The sequence below is a fragment of the Palaemon carinicauda genome, chromosome 7 (genome assembly GCF_036898095.1).
Source record: "Palaemon carinicauda isolate YSFRI2023 chromosome 7, ASM3689809v2, whole genome shotgun sequence".
Taxonomy (NCBI): domain Eukaryota; kingdom Metazoa; phylum Arthropoda; class Malacostraca; order Decapoda; family Palaemonidae; genus Palaemon; species Palaemon carinicauda.
The window spans coordinates 59628208-59650648 of record NC_090731.1 but is presented as its reverse complement, the minus strand read 5'-3'; the positions used below and the strand labels follow the sequence as shown (position 1 = coordinate 59650648).

The window sequence follows — 22441 nt, the reverse complement described above, 5'->3', positions numbered from 1 at the left end:
ATCTGTATCTCTCGAGATTTCTTCAAATATACCCCAGACCAGTGTGGTTCGAGATGTAAAATGGTTGTTATGTAAAATATGTAAAGTAAAGCCTGCTTCCTATTGCTTTATTTAGCTAAGTGATATTTTTAAGCAAAGTAAATGAAATTATGTTTTGCAACCATTACGTATCACTTAATCTTTATACTACCTCAAGTCTGGTTATTATTATTCTTAAAATAATTAAGTCATATATCTAAAAGAAGTCTAATCTAAAGCACTTCAGATAATCGAGTACTCTGATTGATTTTCTGCTCTTTAAAATAAGAAAAATTAAAAAATATCAACATTGCAGGGAGAAAGGGTAATCTACAGAATTACCAAACTAAGAAAAAAAGTCAATCAGGAAGTAGGTAGTAATGGTTAAAGATAAGAATGGAAATATCTAATTTGAGGAATAGGAAATCAATGTTAGAAGTAATATCTTGGGATGGATGTTAAGAAATATGCGTCCTAATAGCTTAAAATTAATATTGCTATGAGTGCTAAATGTAGTTTTTATATTCATTATTACTATCATTATAAAGTGAAGGGTTCAGAAATGTAGAGTTATGGGAGTGTCTATATGCAGATAATTTGGTGATTACTGCTGAAATTGAGGAAGAATTGCAGAGAAGTGTGGTAGAATGGCAAGAAACTTTGGAAAGGGCTAGTTTGTTGGTGAATGAGGATAAGACTGAAGCTATAGTTAGCAGTAAGGAGGGTAGGTACAGGATAGCCATACATGAAAGTAGAGGAGCAGTTATAAAACAGGTAGAAGAACTTAGATCCGGGGATCTACTAAAAATCAGGAGGGATGGTGTGAGGCTGAAGTTGATAATAGGATAAAAGCAGTATGGAGAAATTGGCGGAAGGTAGCAGTTGTGGTATGTAATAGGAAAATGCCAATCAAGGTAAAATCAAGATCTATAGCGCAGTAATAAGACCAGTGTTAATGTATGGATTAGAAAATTGGGTATTAAGACGAAAAGAAGATGCAAATCTTAGGAGAACAGAGATGAGAACGCAAAGGTAGATTATGGCAATATCACTGTTTGAAAGTTTGGAAAATGAAGAAATACGAAGTTGATAAGAGTGTCCCAACGGGGATGATGCGGGCACGTGATAAGAATGGATGATGGGAAAGGAGTGGAGACGGCTTAGGAGGAACCTCTAAAGGGGAGAAGATCAGGAAGGAGGCAGACAATTAGAAGGCGAGACAAGATGAAGGATGATGTGGAGAGAAGAGATTTGGTGGAAGAGGATACCTTTAAACGAAGACATTTGAGAGGGTGCATCAAGCAGCCGACCCCTTAATGTAAGGATAATGGTGGGGAAGAAGAAGAAGATTACTATCATCATAATTTACCATTATATAAATACTTGAGGTTATATATACATATATATCTATTGACTAATTACGATTTTTACCGAATGTACCGCGACACATAAAAATCAAATGCGGTGTATTATCATTACGGTACCAAAAAAAATCTAAAACAATGTAGGACATCTAGAAGAGCTAAGAATGCAAAGAATTGATCATGTGTACTGATAGGTGGATATTGAAGAGGAAGTGACGTAATCTAAAAAGAGCTGCAAGTCAGATATTAAGTTTCAGTAACATCTTAGGAAATTATGTAAAAAAAAAGTTTTTTTATTGCAAAAATACTCACGAACACTTTGGGGTTAAGGTTTTCGAAAATGTACCATGAGACAATCAGGACACATCTCTCTGGAGGTCAGCTACAACAGTTTTTAGGAAGGCAGGTAAAAGTTAAGTTTCCCCCAGGCTCTGATATCTATTCTCCTCGAAATTTCTGATCACTATGGTATGAATAATTGATTTTTCCTGAACTCGATAGTATGATAACATATCTGTTTGATATATTTTAACTGTTCTTAAGAAACTGGAGAGATAATGTAACTATCAAAGCCTAAGGAATATTTTGTATAAGCCCTTCAGTAACCTAAATTTTACCATAACTTGCTGGTAAACAAATGAAGTGTTACTAAAACATATTATAGAAACTAACAGTAAAATTTTGATCCGTGTTCTGTCTGTAGCAGCACATAAGAGTCTTTGATTTCTTTAATGAAAAACAGCATATATTTTTTTTTAATTTAGCATACGCAAAAGTGGATTGGGAGAGAAATTATTTGATTATGTCACCTGTTAAGCAACTACTTCTTCTTTTTCTGCATCTTTTCCCACTTTTATGTGGGGTTGATGTTTCTGGTCAGCGTTCTCTATCTACCTCTGTCCCACACTTCATCACCAGTTAATCCCTTTGATCGAAGGACATCCTTGATACAGTCCATCCACCTTCGCTTTGGTCTCTCTCTCTCCTTCTCGTTCCCTGTACCTCGATTTCCATCACTCTTCTCCCAATATACTGTTCAGCTCTTCTCATGAAATGACCATACCACCTCAGTCTACTTTCTTGGATCTTATATGATAGTTCACTAACTCCTGTGGTACCCCTAATTATCACATTCCTTATCTTATCTCTTCTTGTCACCCCACACATCCATCTCAACATTATCATCTCTTCCATATCTACTGTAGCTTCTTCTCTTCTGTGTTTGATATTGCCCACGTCTCCACTCCATACATCATTGCCGGTCTCACAATTGTCCTATATACTTTACCTTTCAACTTAACCTGCATTGTCCTGTCGCATAGTACTCCACACACTTTTTCCAATTCTTCCATCCTGCTTATATTCTGTGGTTTATTTTTGTCCCCAGATCACCATCCTCTGCAACTGTTGATCTTAATACATGGAATTTTCAACTCTCTTCAATCTCTCTCCTTGGAAACTAACTTCCCCCTTCTTTACATTTTCAGTCTCAAATACTCTGTCTTTTTCCTGCTGATCTTCAATCCTCTATTTTCCATTTCTCCTCTCGATTCCTCCAGTTTCTCTTCTACTTCCTCTCACCTAGTGCTACACAGTATAAAAATCATCAGCAAAAAGCATATACTAAGGAGACTGATCTCTAATACCTTGTGTTACTACATCTATGACAGATCAAATAGGTATTGGGTTAATGCAGACTCCTGATGTAGTCCTACATTTACTGGGAAACTTTCTGTTAGGCCTATACTACTCTTAACATTTGCTTCTGCCCACTCATACATATCTTGGGAGATTCTTGCGTATTTCTCGTGGTCTCCTTTTTTTTTCATACATCTCCACAGCTCCTGACATGGTACTCGATCGTATGCCTTTTCCAAGCCAATAAAGACCATATGTAATCCTTTCTGTTCCTCCAGAAGTTTTTCTATCATCTGCCTTAAAGCAAATATTGCATCTACAGTCCATCTTCCAGGCATGAATCCAAATTGTTCCTCACCAATTGTTGTTTCATCTCCGAGTCTCTTCTCAATGATCTTCTCACATATCTTCATAGTATGGCTTATCGACTTTATGCCTCTGTAGTGGCCACATTCCTGGATGTCTCCCTTCCCCTTATAGATGGGAATGGTTAGGTTTCCTCCTGATTCCCCTGGAATCTTTTCATGATTGAAGATCTTTTGCATCAGGTCCCTCAAGATATCTATGCCTTCCTCTCCAAGACTCTTCCATACCCCTACTGGCATATTATCCAGTCCTGCAGCTTTACTATTTTTCATCTTTTTTACTGCTTGTTCTACTTCTCTTCTAGTCACTCCCATGATAACTGCCTCGTTGGGGAGTCTATCTTCAAATACTGTTCTTGTGTTCTCCTCTTTCAATAGACCTTCAAAATAAGTTTCCCACCTTCTTTAATTTCATTCTCTTCTGCTAGAACTATACCATTGCTATCTTTTATTTGCCTTATCTGCATCAGGTCTTTAGATGCAGCATCTCAGGCCTTAGTAATGCTTAATATTTTCCTCTCTCCTTTTGGAGTTTCCATCTCTTTATAGACTTCATTTAATGTCTCTGCCTTCGCCTTTGCTTCTCTGCTTCTTGCTTCTTTCTTTACCTGCTTATAGTTTTCTATATCCTGCTCTTGTCCTGATGGATCTGCCTTCTTCTTGGCTTCTTTCTTGGTTTTTACCCTTTTTTGCACCTCTGAAATTCTCTAACTTAGCAGAGTTGAGGTGATAACTGAGTTATAAAAAAAAAAAAAAATCAAAAGATTGAATAATACAGGTGGCTTACAAAAATATAATTCCATTACAAATTTGAATAGACCAAGCCATTCTTACAAATATATCACTTAGTGAGATTAAGCTCTAGTGTCACCTGTTAAGCAGCACTACAGCTTAATCTCACTAAGTGATATATTTGTAAGAATGGCTTGGTCTATTCAAATTTGTAATGGAATTATATTTTTGTAAGCCACCTGTATTATTCAATCTTTTGATTTTTTTTTTTCGTATAACTCAGTTATCACCTCCAGTGTGATCATTATCACTCTTGAAACTATTCAAATCGTCGGCCTTAAATAACTCTAAGCTAGAGAATTTCAGATAATTGACTTTTATAGGTGATTTTCTGAACTTAAAAAAAAATCTAACAGTCAAGAAAAGATAGAAAGAGTGTTTTCCACAGCAATTAAGCACTGAAAATTAGTGAGACCAATAGGAAAACCTCAGAGAGGGTCAAGTTGAGAATTCTATACAAAAAGGAAAGTAAATAAAGCGGCAAGTAACGATAGATATGATTAATACTTTGAGAAATCTAGACAAAAAGTGGCTGCACAAGCTATTAGAAAAGATCTGGGATGTAGAGAAGGAGAGATGGATGATTAAATTGTATAAAGAAAATGAGATGTGTTAAGCTGTGGGAACTACAAAGGAATAAAGGTTTTAGAGCCTGTAATGAAGATACTAGAAAGAATAGTTGAAAGAAGGCTGAAAGAGTTGATAGCTATACATTAGCATAAGTGACACGAAAGAGAACAATGGATGCTATTTCTATATCAAAACAAGCCCAAGAGAAATATATACAAGGAAAAAGGAAACTCATACATGTTTTGTGGATCTTCAAAAGGTGTACGACAGGGTGTCATGAAGGTTAGTTTATTGGTTTTTGAGAAAGAAATGAGTATCGAAACACCTATAGAATTTGATGAGAATGATGTATTAAAGGCAAAAACCATCTTACAGACAAAATATAGGAAGGGTAAGGCACTCCCTGCTTAGGTCGGCCTTTATCAGGGACCTGGTCTGAGTCAATTCTCTTTCCCCATTATTTTAGATAATTTGTCACCAGAATCGGAGACCAACGAAAATTTGTGGGAACTGATGTTTGCTGATGATTTAGTTATTATAGAAGACACAGAAGAAGACCTACAAGAAAGGTTGTAGCATGGAAAAGAGACCTAAAAAAAAAAGGATTGAAGATGAACATGGGAAAGACAGAGCCAATCACTAGTTATAGAGTACACGAAGAAGTAAACTTTTCTGCTGAGATGGTAGTGTTAAAACAGAACAATCTGTTTAACTACTTTAGATCAATAATGCAGAGGATAGAGGGGTACTCAGAACCTAATGGGGCAGAGAGAAAAAGATGATTAGCCAAATTGGAGAGAAGTAATTGCAATATCTTTAGAAAAGATAATGCTTAAATGAGTCAAAATTAGTATTTATAAGAAAGTTATTGGGTTCATACTATTTCATGGGGCACAAACTTGAACACTTGAGAGAAAAGAGGAGGAACTGCTGAAAAAAAAAACGAGATTAAGTTGGTAAGATGCATAACTGGAAGACCACTACTGGGAAGAAGTAAGTCAAGATAATATAAGAAGATTATGGGGTATATGTAATGTAAAAGATAGGACTATGGAAGCTCGTCCTTGATGCATATTTCTAATCAGCTTGACATTTTGACCGATGCTCCTCGTGATGTTACTAGCATACTAGCTTTATAATACTGCAGCTGTATATATTTTATTATGAAACCTTTTTATCATGTAATTTCTTTCTCTTAAAAACATGATATATAATAAAGAAAGAGTAATCAATGCAATTTATCATGAAAATCAATGTGTTAAATTGTTTTTTATTCATCTAGTAGTAGAGCTTTTTGAGAAAGATTCACATCCATGAGTAGTAAGCAGCTCTTCATCTACTAAATGTACCAAAACATTACAACTTATAAAATTACAAGGCATATATTTTCATCAGGAAACCCTTTTTTCCGTTCGTTTCTTACTTTAAAAGGACATAATATATATTGAAAAAGAGTAAGCAATCTAATTTGTCAGGAAAATCATTGTTTTATGATTCTTTATTGTAGTTGCAAACCTTTTTTTATCATGCATTTATTACTTGGCAAAGACATAATATCTATTAAAAATATTAATCTCTGTAATTTATCAGGAAAAGCAATGTTTTATTATGTTCTGTTTCCATTTAGAAGTCGAGTGTTTTTCAGAAAGATGTGCACCAATAAGTAGCAATCAGCTGTTCATCTACCAAATGTACAAAAGCATCACACCTTGTAAACATGCAGCAGTATATATCTTTATAATGAAACCCTTTTTTCCGTATATTTTTTTACTTTACAATGACATAATATAGATTGAAATAGAGTAAGAAATGTAATTTATCGTGAAAATCTATGTTTTATGATTATTGTTGTTTTAGTTGAGGTTGAGGCAAATGTTTTCTGCCTCTTCTAGGCTTTTAACTAAATTTAACGCATCTTCTTTGCTAAATACACTTGCTCTAGCAGCATATTCATTTAGTGCCTTGGCCTCAAACCCCAAATAATTTATTATTTCTTATAGGAGCATTAAAGTGGTTAACTAACACTGCCAACACTGAAGGCCACAGTCACTGACAGTTGCCGCTAAATGTCGTATAATTCCTTAAACTAAATGTAAACACAGTGACATCATTAAAGCATATAACGTCATAGGTACGGGGCGGAGCATCGGTCTAAATGTAGAGCCGATTGTAAATATGTGTCCGGAATACTGAGGCCAGGTAGAAAATGGCTGTGAAGAGATTCAGGTGAGAGACAGTACCTGAAGCATTAATGACTGGACGTGGATGACTTCAATAAAACACAATCAGTAAAATTACCTCTTTTGATCTGATGATTTGCGACTGCTTATCTGTTATTATTATTGGCTTTGCCTCGAAATTTGGAACGCTAGGAGTAGCCCAGCAAGAATACAGACAAATTTTGATAGCTATATTTGTGACAAGGATAATGTTTTAATAACAATAAGAACAAAATAACATCAATCATTCAAAGCTAAGAGTTTATTGAATTTAGGAAGAAATGCTTTATCATATATATGTATACATACACACACACGTATATATATATATATATATATATATATATATATATATATATATATATATATATATATATATATATATACACATATATATATATATATATATATATATATATGTATATATATATATATATATATATATATATATATATATATATATATATATATATATATATATATATATATATATATATATATATATATATATATACATATATAAATATATATATATATATATATATATATATATATATATATATATATATATATATGCGTATATACCGCGCTATGAACAAAAGACCTTTCAACCCAAATATGCACAATTAGAGCCCGACTACAAAGAATGCATCTATAATGCCAGGGGTTGGTGCAGATATGGGGATGATTGCAGGTATACACACAAAATTAAATATGAAGGCGAAAGAGCAAATATAATAGAAAAGCTGGATTTTTAATGGCAGAATTCCTGGAAATGAAGAAAAGAACATCATATCAGAACAGGAAGGAAGCATGGGAGAATCCCTATCATTACCAATATTAGATAATGGGGAAGAAACACAAACCATCATAGTGATGAATGCACAAGGTTTAGTCATGAGTAACTCTAAAAGGAAAATAGAGTTCTTAGAAGAACTAACCCAAATAAAAAAAAAAAGAGATATATTGAATATTAGTGAAACAGGGTTTCCCCAAGAGACTGGCAGTGATGACCAGATAAAGGGTTTCCAAACATATAGATCAGACAGAACAAATAGGAATCAAAGGGGAACCGCAATATATGGAAGAGACATAAATGAAGGAACACTCTGTGAAAAATACAGCAACACTGAATGTGAATTGATTGCATTAGAATTTGAATATGAAAAACTAGTAAATATTGTAGTTTACAGACCCCCAAATACTAAGGAGTTTGACATAATAATAGAAAAAATAGATGATATATATAGAAACCATAAAGACTGGAATATACTCCTATCCGGAGATTTAACTTACATTTCGTGGATTGGAAAGAACAGATAGAAGAAAGTGATTGTATGCATGCATTTACAAAAGAGTAATAGTATTGCCGAAGATAAGAGGTAATTTGAAAAGCTTCAAGATATGCTATTAGAACATAATGTGCAACAAATAAACCACATTCCAACAAGAAAGGACGATGTCCTAAATTTAGTATTTGTGAATGAGGTGAATTATGTTAAAGAAATAATAGTATATAACACAGGAATTTCAGACCAAAATGTCATAGAATTAATGGTCCATTCCAAAGCAAATGAACGCAGAGATAACCAAAGCAAAAAATGATGGGAAGGATATGGAAAATATGATTTTATTTATAAGAATATAAAGTGGTCAGAAATGAATGAAGAATTGAAAAAAAAGATTGGAAAAATATTTCGTAAGAGATAATATACAGGTAAATACATATATACTGTACAAAATGCTGGAGAAAATTGTTGAAAAATATGTATCGAAAAAATAAAATAAATATCAGACATGCTTACCAAGAGACAGAAGGATCTTATTTCAGAAAAATAAGAAAGTGGAAGAAAAATCTTGCACATGAAAAAAATGTATGGAAAATTATGGAAATAAAAAGTAAGATAGAAAATGCAGAACAAAAGATTATACAATCGAAAGGAAATGGAAAAAAGGGACTTGGAAGAAAGGACATTTCAAAATATATATATAAAAAAAACCAAAGTACTTCACTCCTATGCAAAAATGATGACTAAAGGGATATTAGAAATAGGCCCTCCAAGAATTGAAGGACGGTTAACGAATAACAAAAAGAAATATGTAACATAATAAAAGAAAAATATAAGAGTGAATTCACGCAAAGAATTGCGAATAAGAATAATGAAACAGAAATGAGAAAAGAAAATATTGAATATGTAACGGATATAGATATTAATGAAGCAGATATTGTGCAGGCTATAAGCAAAATTAGAAATGGATTGGCGGCTGGACCAGATGGAGTTCTAGCAATTTTGTTAAAAAAAACGGCACACACTATCGCGAAACCACTTGCAATACTACTAAAATAAAGTGTAGATATGAGCGAGATATATATAAAACATAAATTATGATATATAACCCATATTTTCAGAAATAGATCAAGATTAGAGGCAAGCAATTATAGAACTGTTAATCTAACATCACATATTATGAAAGTGTATGGAAGGGTAATAAAAAAGAAAATAATGAATTATTTGGTTAAAAAAAATTCATTTAATATAAGTCAACACGGTTTTGTGCCCGGAAAAAGTACACAAACCTAACTGATAGCACACTATGAAAACATATATAAAAACACGATAAATGAAAAAGACACATATGTGATCTATCTAGATTTTGCAAAAGCTTTTGACAAGGTAGTCCCTAATATATTAGTGAAAGAAATGGGAAAGCATAATATTGTGGGAAATATTAGAAAATGGGTAAAATAATTTCTGCAAAACAGAAAACAGATAGTGGTTGCAAATGACGAGAAATCACATGAAGCTCAGGTAATATCTGGCGTGCCACAGGGTATGGTATTAGCTGCAATGCTGTTTGTTATAATGATCTAAGACATAGACTGAAATGTTAAAGACTCTGTAGTGAGAAGTTTTGCCGATGACACAAGAATAAGTAGAAAAATTACTTGTGATGAAGATAGGAACTCATTACAAAGAGATCTAAACAAAATATATGAATAGGCAGAGATAAATAGGATGGTATTTAACTCCGGTAAACTTGAATCAATAAACTGTGGAAACAGAGAAGGAATGGTATATGCATACAGGGGACCTAATAACGAGACAATCACAAACAAGGAAGCAATTAAAGACTTTGGTGTAATGTTAAACAAGAAGATATTATGCAACGACCAAATAGCAACACTGTTGGCTAAATGTAAAACAAAAAATGGGATTGCTATTCAGACACTTTAAAACAAGAAAAGCTGAACACATGATTATGCTTTACAAAACTTATGTACGTAGTACACTCGAGTACTGCAATGTGAGATGGTACCCACACTACCAAAAGGATATTGCACAAATAGAGAGTGTACAAAGGTCCTTTAATGCTAGAATAGAAGAAGTTATGGACCTTGACTACCGGGAAAGACTGCAATTTTTAGAAAGGAGAGATGAACGCTACATGATAATACAAGCATGGAAGCATATCGAGGGAATTACTGACAACATCATGGAGCTAAAAATATCAGAAAGAGCAAGCCAAGGTAGATTAATAGTACCCAAAACTATACCAGGAAAATTAAGGAAGGCGCACAGGACATTAATCCTCTACGCTCCAGCATTGATAATGCAGCTACTATTTAATGTGCTGCCAGCTCATCTAAGAAACATATCAGGAGTGAGCGTAGATGTGTTTAAGAATAAGCTCGATAAATACCTAAAATGCCCCCTAGACAACCCAAGACTGGAAGATGCAAAATACACCGGAACATGCATTAGCAACTCTCTGGTGGATATACGAGGTACCTCACACTGAGGGACCTGGGGAACCCAAACATAGAATAAGGCAATAAGGTAAGTCTCCTTCTCTCTCTCTCTCTCTCTCTCTCTCTCTCTCTCTCTCTCTCTCTCTCTCTCTCTCTCTCTCTCTCTCTCTCTCTCGTGTTGAAACTGTGGATATATTTGGAAAAAAATCCCATTATCTCACCAAAGTAAATCCCATATAAAATACTTTCCACCGGATATTTGATCCACATGATTTTCCCTTTGATCTGACCAACGGTATTTTTTTGAGGCTGGAAATGGCCATACATCTGAAATACGTCACTGGACATTGGAATGTTTCATTTTCTACCGTTGCATCGATATTGCAGCCGATGCTGATATCGCTTGCAATTTGTTTTGTTTACTTTAGGTGAGGCGGGGTGAAGTAGGTGGGATGAGTGTGTGGTGGGATGGGTGTTTAGGGAAGGATGTCTTTCATTTGTCTGCTATTGAATAAAAGTAATAAAAGCCTTTCCTCTCGAACTCCCTTCCATTTCCCTTCTTTTGGGAAACAACATTACTCTGCCAGTGATCTTCACTTTGCCCAGAGAACGAAGTACTTTCTCCTATTAATGATTGTATACCTTTGCTAGATAACACAAGTGATGATTTGTAATATTTCTGTAACAATAACTGAACTGAGTTTACGTAACTACCCTTTTCTGAAGCCGAGTTTATATAAAATAGAATAATCTCTTGAATGTCTTTTGTCCCTATTCCCTGACTTTTTCCTCGCATTTAATGAAAGCTGAATAATTGTGGGTAGAGATGATATAGCAGTGCTCTTGAAGATGCTTGATTTTATTCATCTATGAAGAAAGAATTTCTTTTTTTTTCCTTCTGTATTTACTAGCTTTCTTTCTATTTTTTTTATTCGAATATGTTTCTAGTTTAAACCTTTCAATAAATATTAGAATATTATCTAAACTTCAGACAATATATCATAGAGTATTTATTAACTACCGGAAATGTTTTTATCATATATTGAATAGCTTAAATTTCTTGTCATGTTTCATTTCTCAGAGTTCCATATATTGAAAAAAATATTTATGCAGACATAAAATGAATTCATTTGAAGATAAGGAGAGGAAAATAAAAGGAACAAAAGGATTCAAAATGATAAAAAACACCAGTATATGTAGTAAGTATTTTGGAGAGTTGAATTTTGTTGAATTGTGTTGGATTTTGAAGAGTAAGCAGTCAAACCTTCCCTCCTTCCGGCCGAAAAAGGCTGAGGCCTTAGGCCTAAATCATAGGCAAAATATGTTCTTTAATTTAGTGAAAATAAAAAATAAGAAAAATTAAAATAGCTTCTTTTGAAATAAACCTAGGCACCGCAATGTTTTAGGGGGAACTGAATTGGAATTTTTTTTTGACTGTGCGATATATAGAAAGATTTTATCCTTTGTGAACCTGTTTGTTGCTTAGAAATTTATGTTCTTTTATTTTCTCATTGGCTTTCAGGTTTACATATTGTTCTTTCTTCGTTTAGTTACATTTTTTTCATAAGTTTTTGTATTCCAGAGGAAGCATCAATTTTATGTTATTAAAATGCCAATCAAACTTTATATAAGTCTACTCATAATTTACTGTTAAATTTACATATTTTCTATGGACAAGTAATGTAATGATTATGAAAAACCAAAAAGGAGAAAAATATTAGAAGTTGGGGAACTGCATTACGAAAGACGGAATTGGCCAAACTCTAAAAAATCGAAGATATATTATAAGGATTATCCAAAGGCAGGACACGTATTCCTAAGACTAACATATGTTACGAGTCTGTCTGAGATGAGGAAGGGGGATTCAACTCCTGAACTTTATATAATAGAGGCCAAAACAGTATTTGTTGGGGAGAGAGAGAGAGAGAGAGAGAGAGAGAGAGAGAGAGAGAGAGAGAGAGAGAGAGAGAGAGAAAAAACATATTGTCGTCAGATTTATTACTCGGTTGCGATTATGTTTCTTTCTTAAATCAACTGAAATTCGAAATATTCTTATCCTAGTCATTTCTTTTATATCAATCATTTCTTTACTTTGAAAGGGGTGTAACCTTGTAAGATTGGTAAGTTATCATAAATTGTTCTATTAAGGAAACAAGCTTGTCTGTAAAACTCAGTCAAAATACACAAATACTAGTAGCTAAGCTATAAAGAGTTGTAGATATGTTTTGGAGTTCAGCATAAAATTTACCTAATTTCGAAATATTTTTTTAGAACTTTTGTAATTTGTAAAATGGCTAAACAATATTTGATCAGAGAAAATTTTTGTATGTGTGTGTTTAAAAGGTTATTTCTTAAAGTATTTTATGTAAATGAAGTATTTATGTTTGAGAGTTCTGAAAAAATTTTACCTACTTGGAAAAAGTAGGTTAATATATAAAAAATACACTATTAGAGCAATCATTTGTGAGTTTAATAGTTCGTTTATTTACTTAATGTATATACACACAAATTTCTATTTGCAGTTACTTGATTCTTAAAAATGGTTGTCCAGCATCAAATATTGATATAAGCAAACACAAGTCTTTTTGCATAAATTCTTAATGTAATAAAGATAAATCACATATCAGTGTAAGGACTAAAATTTATATATAATTTCTAACTCTGTAATAAAGTTCAGAAAAAACCATTGACAGGCAATTGGTAAATTTTTCCTTCCCTTTTTCCTGAGCAAAATGTCTATATTTTGTTCTGGTGGATGTCACAAATAAATTACAATGTCAGATTCACATGCTGGATATTTCCCCCTGTCTCTAATGACGTCGTGCTTCGACTCTCGAAATATGATTAAAAAAAGAAATATATATCATGCAATTAAAAATACGCCAATGAAATATCACAGAAAATTGGATGAAATGTGTTCAATAATAGTCTCTCTCTCTCTCTCTCTCTCTCTCTCTCTCTCTCTCTCTCTCTCTCTCTCTCTCTCTCTCTCTCTCTCTCTCTCTCGGTTGAGTGTATAATTATTGATACCTTTTTATATGTTTATCCATAATCAAATGTTTAGTTCGATACACAATGGTCTAAATTGGGAGTCCTCACATCCTTATTTGGACTAAGTACGAAAGATACGATAAATATAGATAGACAAACAGATGCTAACAAGAAGTCCCGTGAAAAAGAATTTTAATGATATTAAATGGGTTCAGAAGAAAATGGGCTTTCAAGTCCGTCCTTGATCACAACAACACGAGGTTACTTTTAAATGTTGAAATCTTATTTCAGATAACAGGGAAGGGATTTTCACATCTGGATTTTAGATTATGGTAAACATTTCTGTATTATACATTCTAAAGATATTAACTAAAGCTAAGGTAATTTAGAAATAAAAGTGATGAATTATCCGTGAAAATAATATTAGATGTCACTATCCTGGTGATTCTTAACTTAGCATTTATTTACCACGATACTTCGGGAATTTTGTTTTTAACTTAATATATGCTGGGGATATTTTCGTACTGATTTCCAAAACTTCTGGCCAAACAATAGCTTCGATTGAACTCTGCCTGACAGGTTCCCATTTCACTTTCCTCATCGCATTTAATCAGTCTAGCTTATGATATTACTATCTCCCTGTCTCTTATGCCTCATCTATCTATCCACACACACACACACATATATATATATATATATATATATATATATATATATATATATACATACATATATATATATATATATATATATATACATATATATATATATATATATATATATATATATATATATATATATATATATTCGAATAAATAGACATATATCCTTAGATAATTATATTCATCAGCAGCATCATCATTTCCTAATACGCCTATTGACGCAAAGGGCTTTGGTTAGTTTTTGCTAGTTTTCTCATCCTTCAGCCTTTGAATTAATACTTCTCCATTCATCAGCTCTTACTTTACGATTCATAGTCTTCAGCCATGTAAGCCTGGTTCTTCAAGGTAGGCCTGGTCACCAGCCACCAGTTGAGATACTACCGCTAGAGAGTTATTGGGTGCTTTGCCCAGATAGTACTACATTGGATCCTTCTTTCTGGTTACAGCTTATTTTCCTTTAGTCTACACGTACACCGAATAGTCTGGCATATCTTTTACATTTCCTCCTCTATCCTCACACACCTGACAACACTAAGATTACCAAACAATTCTTCTTCAATCAAGGGGTTAACAGCTGCAATGTCATTGTTCAGTGGCTTTTTTTTCTCTTGATAAGGGTAGAGGAGACTCTCCAGCTATGGCAAGCAGCTCTTCTAGGAGAAGGAGACTCCAAAATTAAACCTGTGTTCTCTGGTCTTGAACAGTGAGATAGCCTCTGTAACCATGATCTCTCACTGGCTTGGGATAGAGTTCTCTTGCTTGAGGTTACACTCGACTACTCTATTCTACGTTATTTCTCTTTCTCTTGTTGTTATAGTTGTTATTAGTTTATATATGAAAGATCTATTTTAATGGTGTTACTGTTTTTAAAACTCCTATTTTAATAATTATTTACTTCACTTGTAGTTTCTTTATTTCTTTATTTTACTCCTTCACTGGCCTATTTCCCTGTTGGAGCCCTCATGCTTATAGCTTCCTGCTTTTCCAATTATGGTTATACCTTAGTAAGTAAGTAAGTAAGTAAGTAAGTAAGTAAGTAAGTAAGTAAGTAAGTAAGTAATAATAATAATAATAATAATAATAATAATAATGCCTTGTGGAGCCCAGCTGGAAGTTTGGCGAACTAATCTCTCTTGGGGAGTGCGAAGAGCATAGCCAAACCATCTCCATATACCCTCTCACGATGATCTCATCCACATATGGTATCTGAGTAATCTCTCTTTTAGTTTCATTTCTAATCCTGTCCTACCATTTAACTGCTAATATTCTTCTGAGGGCTTTGTTCTCAAATCTACAAAATCTGTTGGATATTGTTTCATTATCATACCATGACTCCTGTCCATACAATATCGCCGTTCTCACTAAACAGATATGTAGCCTGTATTTTTAAGAAATCTTACATGATTATATTTAAAAATTTTACTTAATCTAGATATTTTAAGATTTTTGTTTTCAATATTTCATTAAAATGTAATTCTAAATATCCTGTTTAAGAGATCTTAGTTATAAATATTTAAGTGACTCCACCCCATTAATCCTTTCTCCTTCAATGATATTATATCTTCCATTGCATATTCATTCTCATCATCTCTATCATTCTTCTATTTATCTTGAATCCAAACTCATATGATATTTCACGCATTCTTGTAGGAAAGGTTTGTAAATACTGTGGAGTTCTGCCTATAAGGAAGCATTGTCAGCATACTCTGCTGATTTCCTATTGCCAATCCAATCCAATCCTTCTCCACTATATCCGACAGATCAACATATTGAAAAAGCTACGAGGAGGATAAACAACATAGGTGAGAACACATTTCCTTGTAGTACTCCGCTGTTCACTGGAAGTTCGGTTGATAGGATATCATTAAAATTAACTTTGCACTTGCTATGCTCATGAACAGACTTAATCAAATTCACATACTTAAGAGGAATTCCATAATAATGCCGGACTCACTACAAAATTGACCGGTGCACACTATCAAAGGCTTTTTCATAGTCAACAAATGCCATCAAAAGTGAATTTCCATATTCTACGAATTGCTCTACATGACTCAAAATGAAATTTGGTCAGTACAACTTCTACCTTTTATAAACGCTGATTTATCATCTGTCAGGTTTTCATACAATAGTTTTATCTCCACTTTCTTTAGAATAAGCATACGACATATTTTCATAACAACTGACGTAAGTGTGATACCTCTGTAATTATTGCGTTCAGTAAGGTCTCCTCTCTTGCCATTTTCACCAACTCTCCCAACTTCCATTTGTCATGCTTTGCCTCTTCATGCTCCATTCTATAAAATAATGTATTACATACTCTCGGAGACACTTCATTTAGGCCAATATCATCTCAGTAGTTATTCCATCGTATCCTGGGGCTTTCCATCTCTTTAGTTTTTAATGATAGCTTCGACTTTAAACACATTAAATTCATTCCTGGGTAGATCAAGGTTTTCCTGAGCTTCAGGTATACCAGTCAAATTATTCCCTTCGTATCTCGTATCTGTGACCTCACTAAAGTATTCCGTCTAATATTATCTATTTCCATCTTCTGTTGTTATTATAGATCCATCTCTCTTTTTGATGGGTATATGCTTCTTCTTTTTCTGCCCCTGTAGAGATATCATTAATAATTCTATGAACGATTCTCACCCTATAGCCACTCCCAGAATTTATAGCTTTGTAGCTATCTATATGTATACACACATACATATAAATATATGAATGTATGTATGTATGTATATATATATATATATATATATATATATATATATACATATATATATATATATATATTTATATATATATATATATATATATATATATATATATATATATATATGTATATATATATATATATATATATATATATATATATATATATATATATATATATATATATATATAGAGAGAGAGAGAGAGAGAGAGAGAGAGAGAGAGAGAGAGAGAGAGAGAGAGAGAGAGAGAGAGAGAGAGAGAGATTTCTGAGTGGGGATGTCTTAGCATTGTGAAAGAGTTTGCATATCACCATAATCAAGAAGGTAGTACCACCCATGGTAAGTTGGTTGTTAAAAATCTCAGGACTAGGACAGCCACCTTTGGAAAGAGATCCTTACAATATTTAGTGTCAGGACCCTGTCTGGAGGAGAAAATTCTACTGTGTTACTAGGACAGCTGAATGAAAAAATTGGGATATAATAGTATCGAGCTGGGAATCTTACATAAGATTAAAAGAGGTTCATATATGTTGCTTCATACGACATGAAGTGAACAAAGACAATATATTGGTTTTTCTTATTAAGTTGGTAACATGGAAGAATTTTGTAGTATCAGTGATAGAATTGCTGGATTGATTATTAAACTAAATAAGAGGTATATATTGAAGATAATTCAAACCTATGTTTCAACAACATTCCATACTAAGAAATGATTTGAATCTTTTTTATGAATCGCTCGAAATATCATGACTAAAATCATAAAATTCCATTTATATATGTTTTGGGTGAGCTCCATGTTAAACTCGGGCAAAAGAAGAGAGGAGAATCAGCAGTAGGTGAATTTGGAGTAGGCACAAGGAGACATGCTTGTAGAATTTGCTGAAAATGGACATGGGGAAACCCAACTGTAGAAACGAAAAGTGAAAAAGATTTCATTCTCAGTGAAAAAGTTGATTTAGCTAAATATGTAACTGTGTTAAACGAAGGGGAGTCAAGTGACCATAGATTGGTGGGAAATAAAAAGTCTGTTTAGATCTAAGGAAATAAAACTAGTTTTAAGAAAGAAAATTGAGAAATCTGTAATAAGAGAAAAATTGATGAATCTAGTTTAGCAATACAAAATAGGCGTTCCCACCTACAAGAAATGGAAGCTAGTATAGTAAAAATAAACAATAACTTGAGCAAAAATATCTGAATCAGCTTGGTGAAATGCAAGAGAGATGAAACCGAGTTAGCAGAACTATATAAAACAACAAATAAGCTAAAAACCCAAGATACTCGTAAACGCAATCAGACCAAAATTGATTAAACAAGGAAGAAGCATTAAGTTGCTGAAAAGGAGACTTCGAACAGGGTGCCTGCAGAGATTTGCTTTAAATGATGAAAAAGGAAATATTCTATAGAGTGAATAAAATTACAGAAGTTTTTTTATACAATGTTACACAATAGTGATATAAGAAATAACTTTACCAATAGAAATAATGAAACACCAGAGCTTGTACTAAAAGTAACAGCAGGAAAAGTAAAGAAAGCAGTAAAAGATATAAAAGGAATAAAAGGCGCAAGAAAAGATGGCCTAACAATTGAAATGATAATAGAAGAAGAAGATTTTATAGTATAAAATCTTGCTGAACTTAACACAAAGTGTTTGTAAGAATGCTCTATACCTACGGCCAGGAAAACTTATCCTTAAACTATTTTGCAAAGAGAGAGTCATAAAAGCCCTTAAAGTTTACTGCACAATAGGTTAACTTTTACTAATATATAAAATATCTACAAAGATTATATAAGGCCGAATAAAATGACAGCTAGACTTCAATTAACCATGAGAGCAGGTATTCATGAACTGACCAAATTCATGTAATTGACCATCTTATGGAGAAATCAACAGAGTATGACAAACCATTATATATGAGATTTATAAATTACGAGAAAAGTTTTGATTCTGTTAAAATTTAGCATTAATGAAAGCCCTACAATGACAAAGGATTAGATGAATCTTATATTGGAAAGCTTGAAGACATTTATAAGAGAAGTATAGCAATCCTAAAACTATACAATGATACGGAGAAAATTCTGATTGCGAAAGGAGTTAGACAGGGAGACCTCATCTTTCCTAAATTGTTCACGGTATGCCTAGAATAGGTTTTTAAGTATTTAGATTGGGAAAATGTAGTAACTAGCAATGATGGGGAATATCTTAAGATCTTAAGGTTTGCAGATGACATAGTTCTATTTAGTGAATCATAAAAGGGATTACATAAAAGGATAAAGTTGGTGGAGGTCAAGAACTTCAAGGTTATCCCAGGTGACCATGTAGCCCCAACGCAGACTGCTATATGTGGACTTAGGTCTAAAAAGGGAAAGAAAAGCGAAAGCTAAATGGATAAGGAAAATTTAATGGTACAAATTAGTGAGGGAAGGAGATAAGATGAGAGAGTTTGAGGAGGGTTTTGGAGGATATTGATAAAGGAATTGAAGATGTTCAAGAATGGTGGACACGAAATGCAGCAGTAATGAGAAGGCACGGAAAGGAACTGCTAGGAGAAACATATGGTATCATATGGGAAGAAAAGGAGAGTTGGTGGTGGAGTGAAGAAACTGTGAAAGTTGTAAAAGATAAGAAGGAGGCAAAGAAGAGAGGGGAAGAGTCACAGCAAGGGAAGACAGAGAGAGGTTCAGAGAGAAAAACAAGGTGGTGAAGAAAGTAGTAGCCCAAGCTAAAGCAAAGACATATGATGATGTGTATAATGAGCTGGAGACAAAGGAAGGATTAAACAAGATGATCAAGCTATCAAAGACTAGAAATAAGAGCACCAAAGATATAACACACAACAAACAAATAAAAGATCAAGATGGTGTAGTACTTAGAAAGGAGGAAGACATTATAAAGAGATGGAAAGAATATTTTAAACAGCTATTAAATTAAGATAATGATAGACTATTAAGAGAGGATGGGCAGGTGAACTTTGGCATGCCAATAATGTTCTCTAGACAAGAGGTAATAAATGCACTGAGGAAGATGAAGAATGGGAAGGCAACTGGACCAGACATGATTCCTGTGGAGGCATGGAAAGCATTAGGAGATGAAGGAGTGGATATACTGTACGATCTAATGATAAAGGTTTTTGAGCAGGAAAATATACCAAATGAGTGGCATGGGAGTATATTGATCCCAATCCTCAAAGGGAAAGGTGATGTTCATGAGTGTGGGAATTATAGAGGTATTAAATTGATGTCCCACACTTTGAAGATATGGGAAAGTATGATAGATGCCAGACTAAGGGAAGAATTGGAAATAGGTAAAGAGCAGATGGAGTTCATGAAGGGGAGGGGAACAACAGATGGGGTATTTTGTCTGAGGCAACTAATGGAGAAATTCCAGGAAAAGCAAAGAGACCTGCCTGTGGTATTCATTGACCTTGAAAAGGCTTATGACTGAGTTCTGAGACAAGAGGTATGGAGGAGTCTGAGGGAGAGGAGGGTGCCAGAGAAGTACGATCGACTGATACAAGAGATGTACCATAATGTATTAAATAGAGTGAGGAGCAGTGCTGGGGAGACAGAGGGTTTTGAGGTGAGAGTAGGATTACACCAAGGGTCGGCTCTGAGACCATTTATCTTTAACATAATGATTGACATTTTAATAGAAGATGTAAGGGAGGCAGTACCATGGAACATATTGTATGCAGATGATATTGTTCTGTGGGCAGAGAACATGGAAGATCTGGAAATGAGATTGGAAAGATGTAGGCAAGTACTGGAGGACAGAGAAATGAGAATAATTAGAACTAAGACAGAATATATGTGTACCAACAGCGAGGGGGATGATAGAGAAAAGTATTCAGCTTAGGGGAGAACAGATAAAGAGAGTTGATAAGTTCAAGTAATTGGGATCCTTTGTTAACGCTGGAGGAGGTATGGAAGATGAAGTTAAACATCAGGTACAGGCAGGCTGGAACAACTGGAGAGCAGCCTCTGGAGTTCTTTGTGACAAAAGAATACCACTGAATATAAAAGAAAAATTTCATAAGATGGTGGTAAGAACAGCAATGCTGTATGGAACGGAAACAGCAAGCATGAGGAAGACTGAGGAGAAGAAGATGGGTGTGGCAGAAATGAGAATGTTTAGGTGGATGTCTGGGGTGACAAGAGAAGATCGTATAAGAAATGACTACATAAGGGGGTCAACAAAGGTGGTGTAAATATCAAAGAAAGTGCAGGAAGGGAGGCTGAGATGGTATGGACACCTGATGAGGAGAGATGAGGACCATGTTGGGAGACATACTATGGAAATGGAGGTTCAAGGAAGAAGAAGAAGAGGGAGACCAAGAAAGAGATGGAGGGACTGTGTGAGAGGAGATTTACAGGAGAAGGGAATTGATGAAGCAGTAGCGCAGAATAGAAAAAGATGGAAACGGCTCATCCACAACGGCAACCCCATGTAAAAATGGGAACCAGCTGGGAAGAAAAAAAAGAAGAAGAAATTACATTAGAGGATAACAGATTTGAATGAAGAAAACAGAAAATAAAGGACTGAAAATTATTATACATAAAACTAAGATATTGTTCAATGAAATGCAGAGGCAACAAACATGGTTATGGCCAAACTTTTAGAGATTGTTACTGAATATATGTAGTGAGGACAGACAGTGTTTCCATAGGATAAGGAACTGAAATTAAAAGAAGGATAAGCATGGTATGGAGAGCTTTTGACAACATGGTCCTACTAGTATTAATTTGATTATCAAAACTTGGAGTCTTACAAAGGCATGGAATATAAGCTAGTTACAATACAAAGAGCTGTAAACAGAATAATGCTTGGAATAAAACTATTAAGCAAAAATAAGAGCAATATAGATACGAGACTGAACTAAAGTACAGGATATTCTAAGAACGTAAAAGAATAAGAAATGGAGATGGGCAGGAGATATAAAAAGAATGACAAAATTAATAACAGAATGGGTCACTAGCGATTATAAACGAAGCACGGGAGGGAAGAGAAGACATTGGAAGGACGAGCTTAGAATATATATATATATATATATATATATATATATATATATATATATATATATATATATATATATATATATATATATATATATGTATGTATATATATATATATATATATATATATATATATATATATATATACATACATATATATATATATACATATATATATATATATATATATATATATATATATGTATATATATATACACACATATACATATATATATATATATATATATATATATATATATATATATATATATATATATATATATATATATATATATATATATATACAGGAGGTTATTTCATGCAAACAGAGCGAGTGATAACCA

The 22441-nt window shown here is 33.5% G+C and overlaps 1 protein-coding gene across 1 annotated transcript; it reads left to right on the top strand.

Moving 5' to 3' along the window:
• Positions 1–20604: 20604 nt before the first annotated feature.
• On the top strand, positions 20605–20940 carry LOC137644312 (uncharacterized). Its single transcript, XM_068377300.1, has one exon. It carries the CDS (start codon positions 20605–20607, stop codon positions 20938–20940), a length of 336 nt encoding a protein of 111 aa, XP_068233401.1.
• The last annotated feature ends 1501 nt before the right edge of the window (positions 20941–22441 follow it).

Bases quoted from the DNA above. Each gene is read 5' to 3' on its own strand.
- LOC137644312 (XM_068377300.1), top strand. From the start codon at position 20,605: ATGTACCATAATGTATTAAATAGAGTGAGGAGCAGTGCTGGGGAGACA.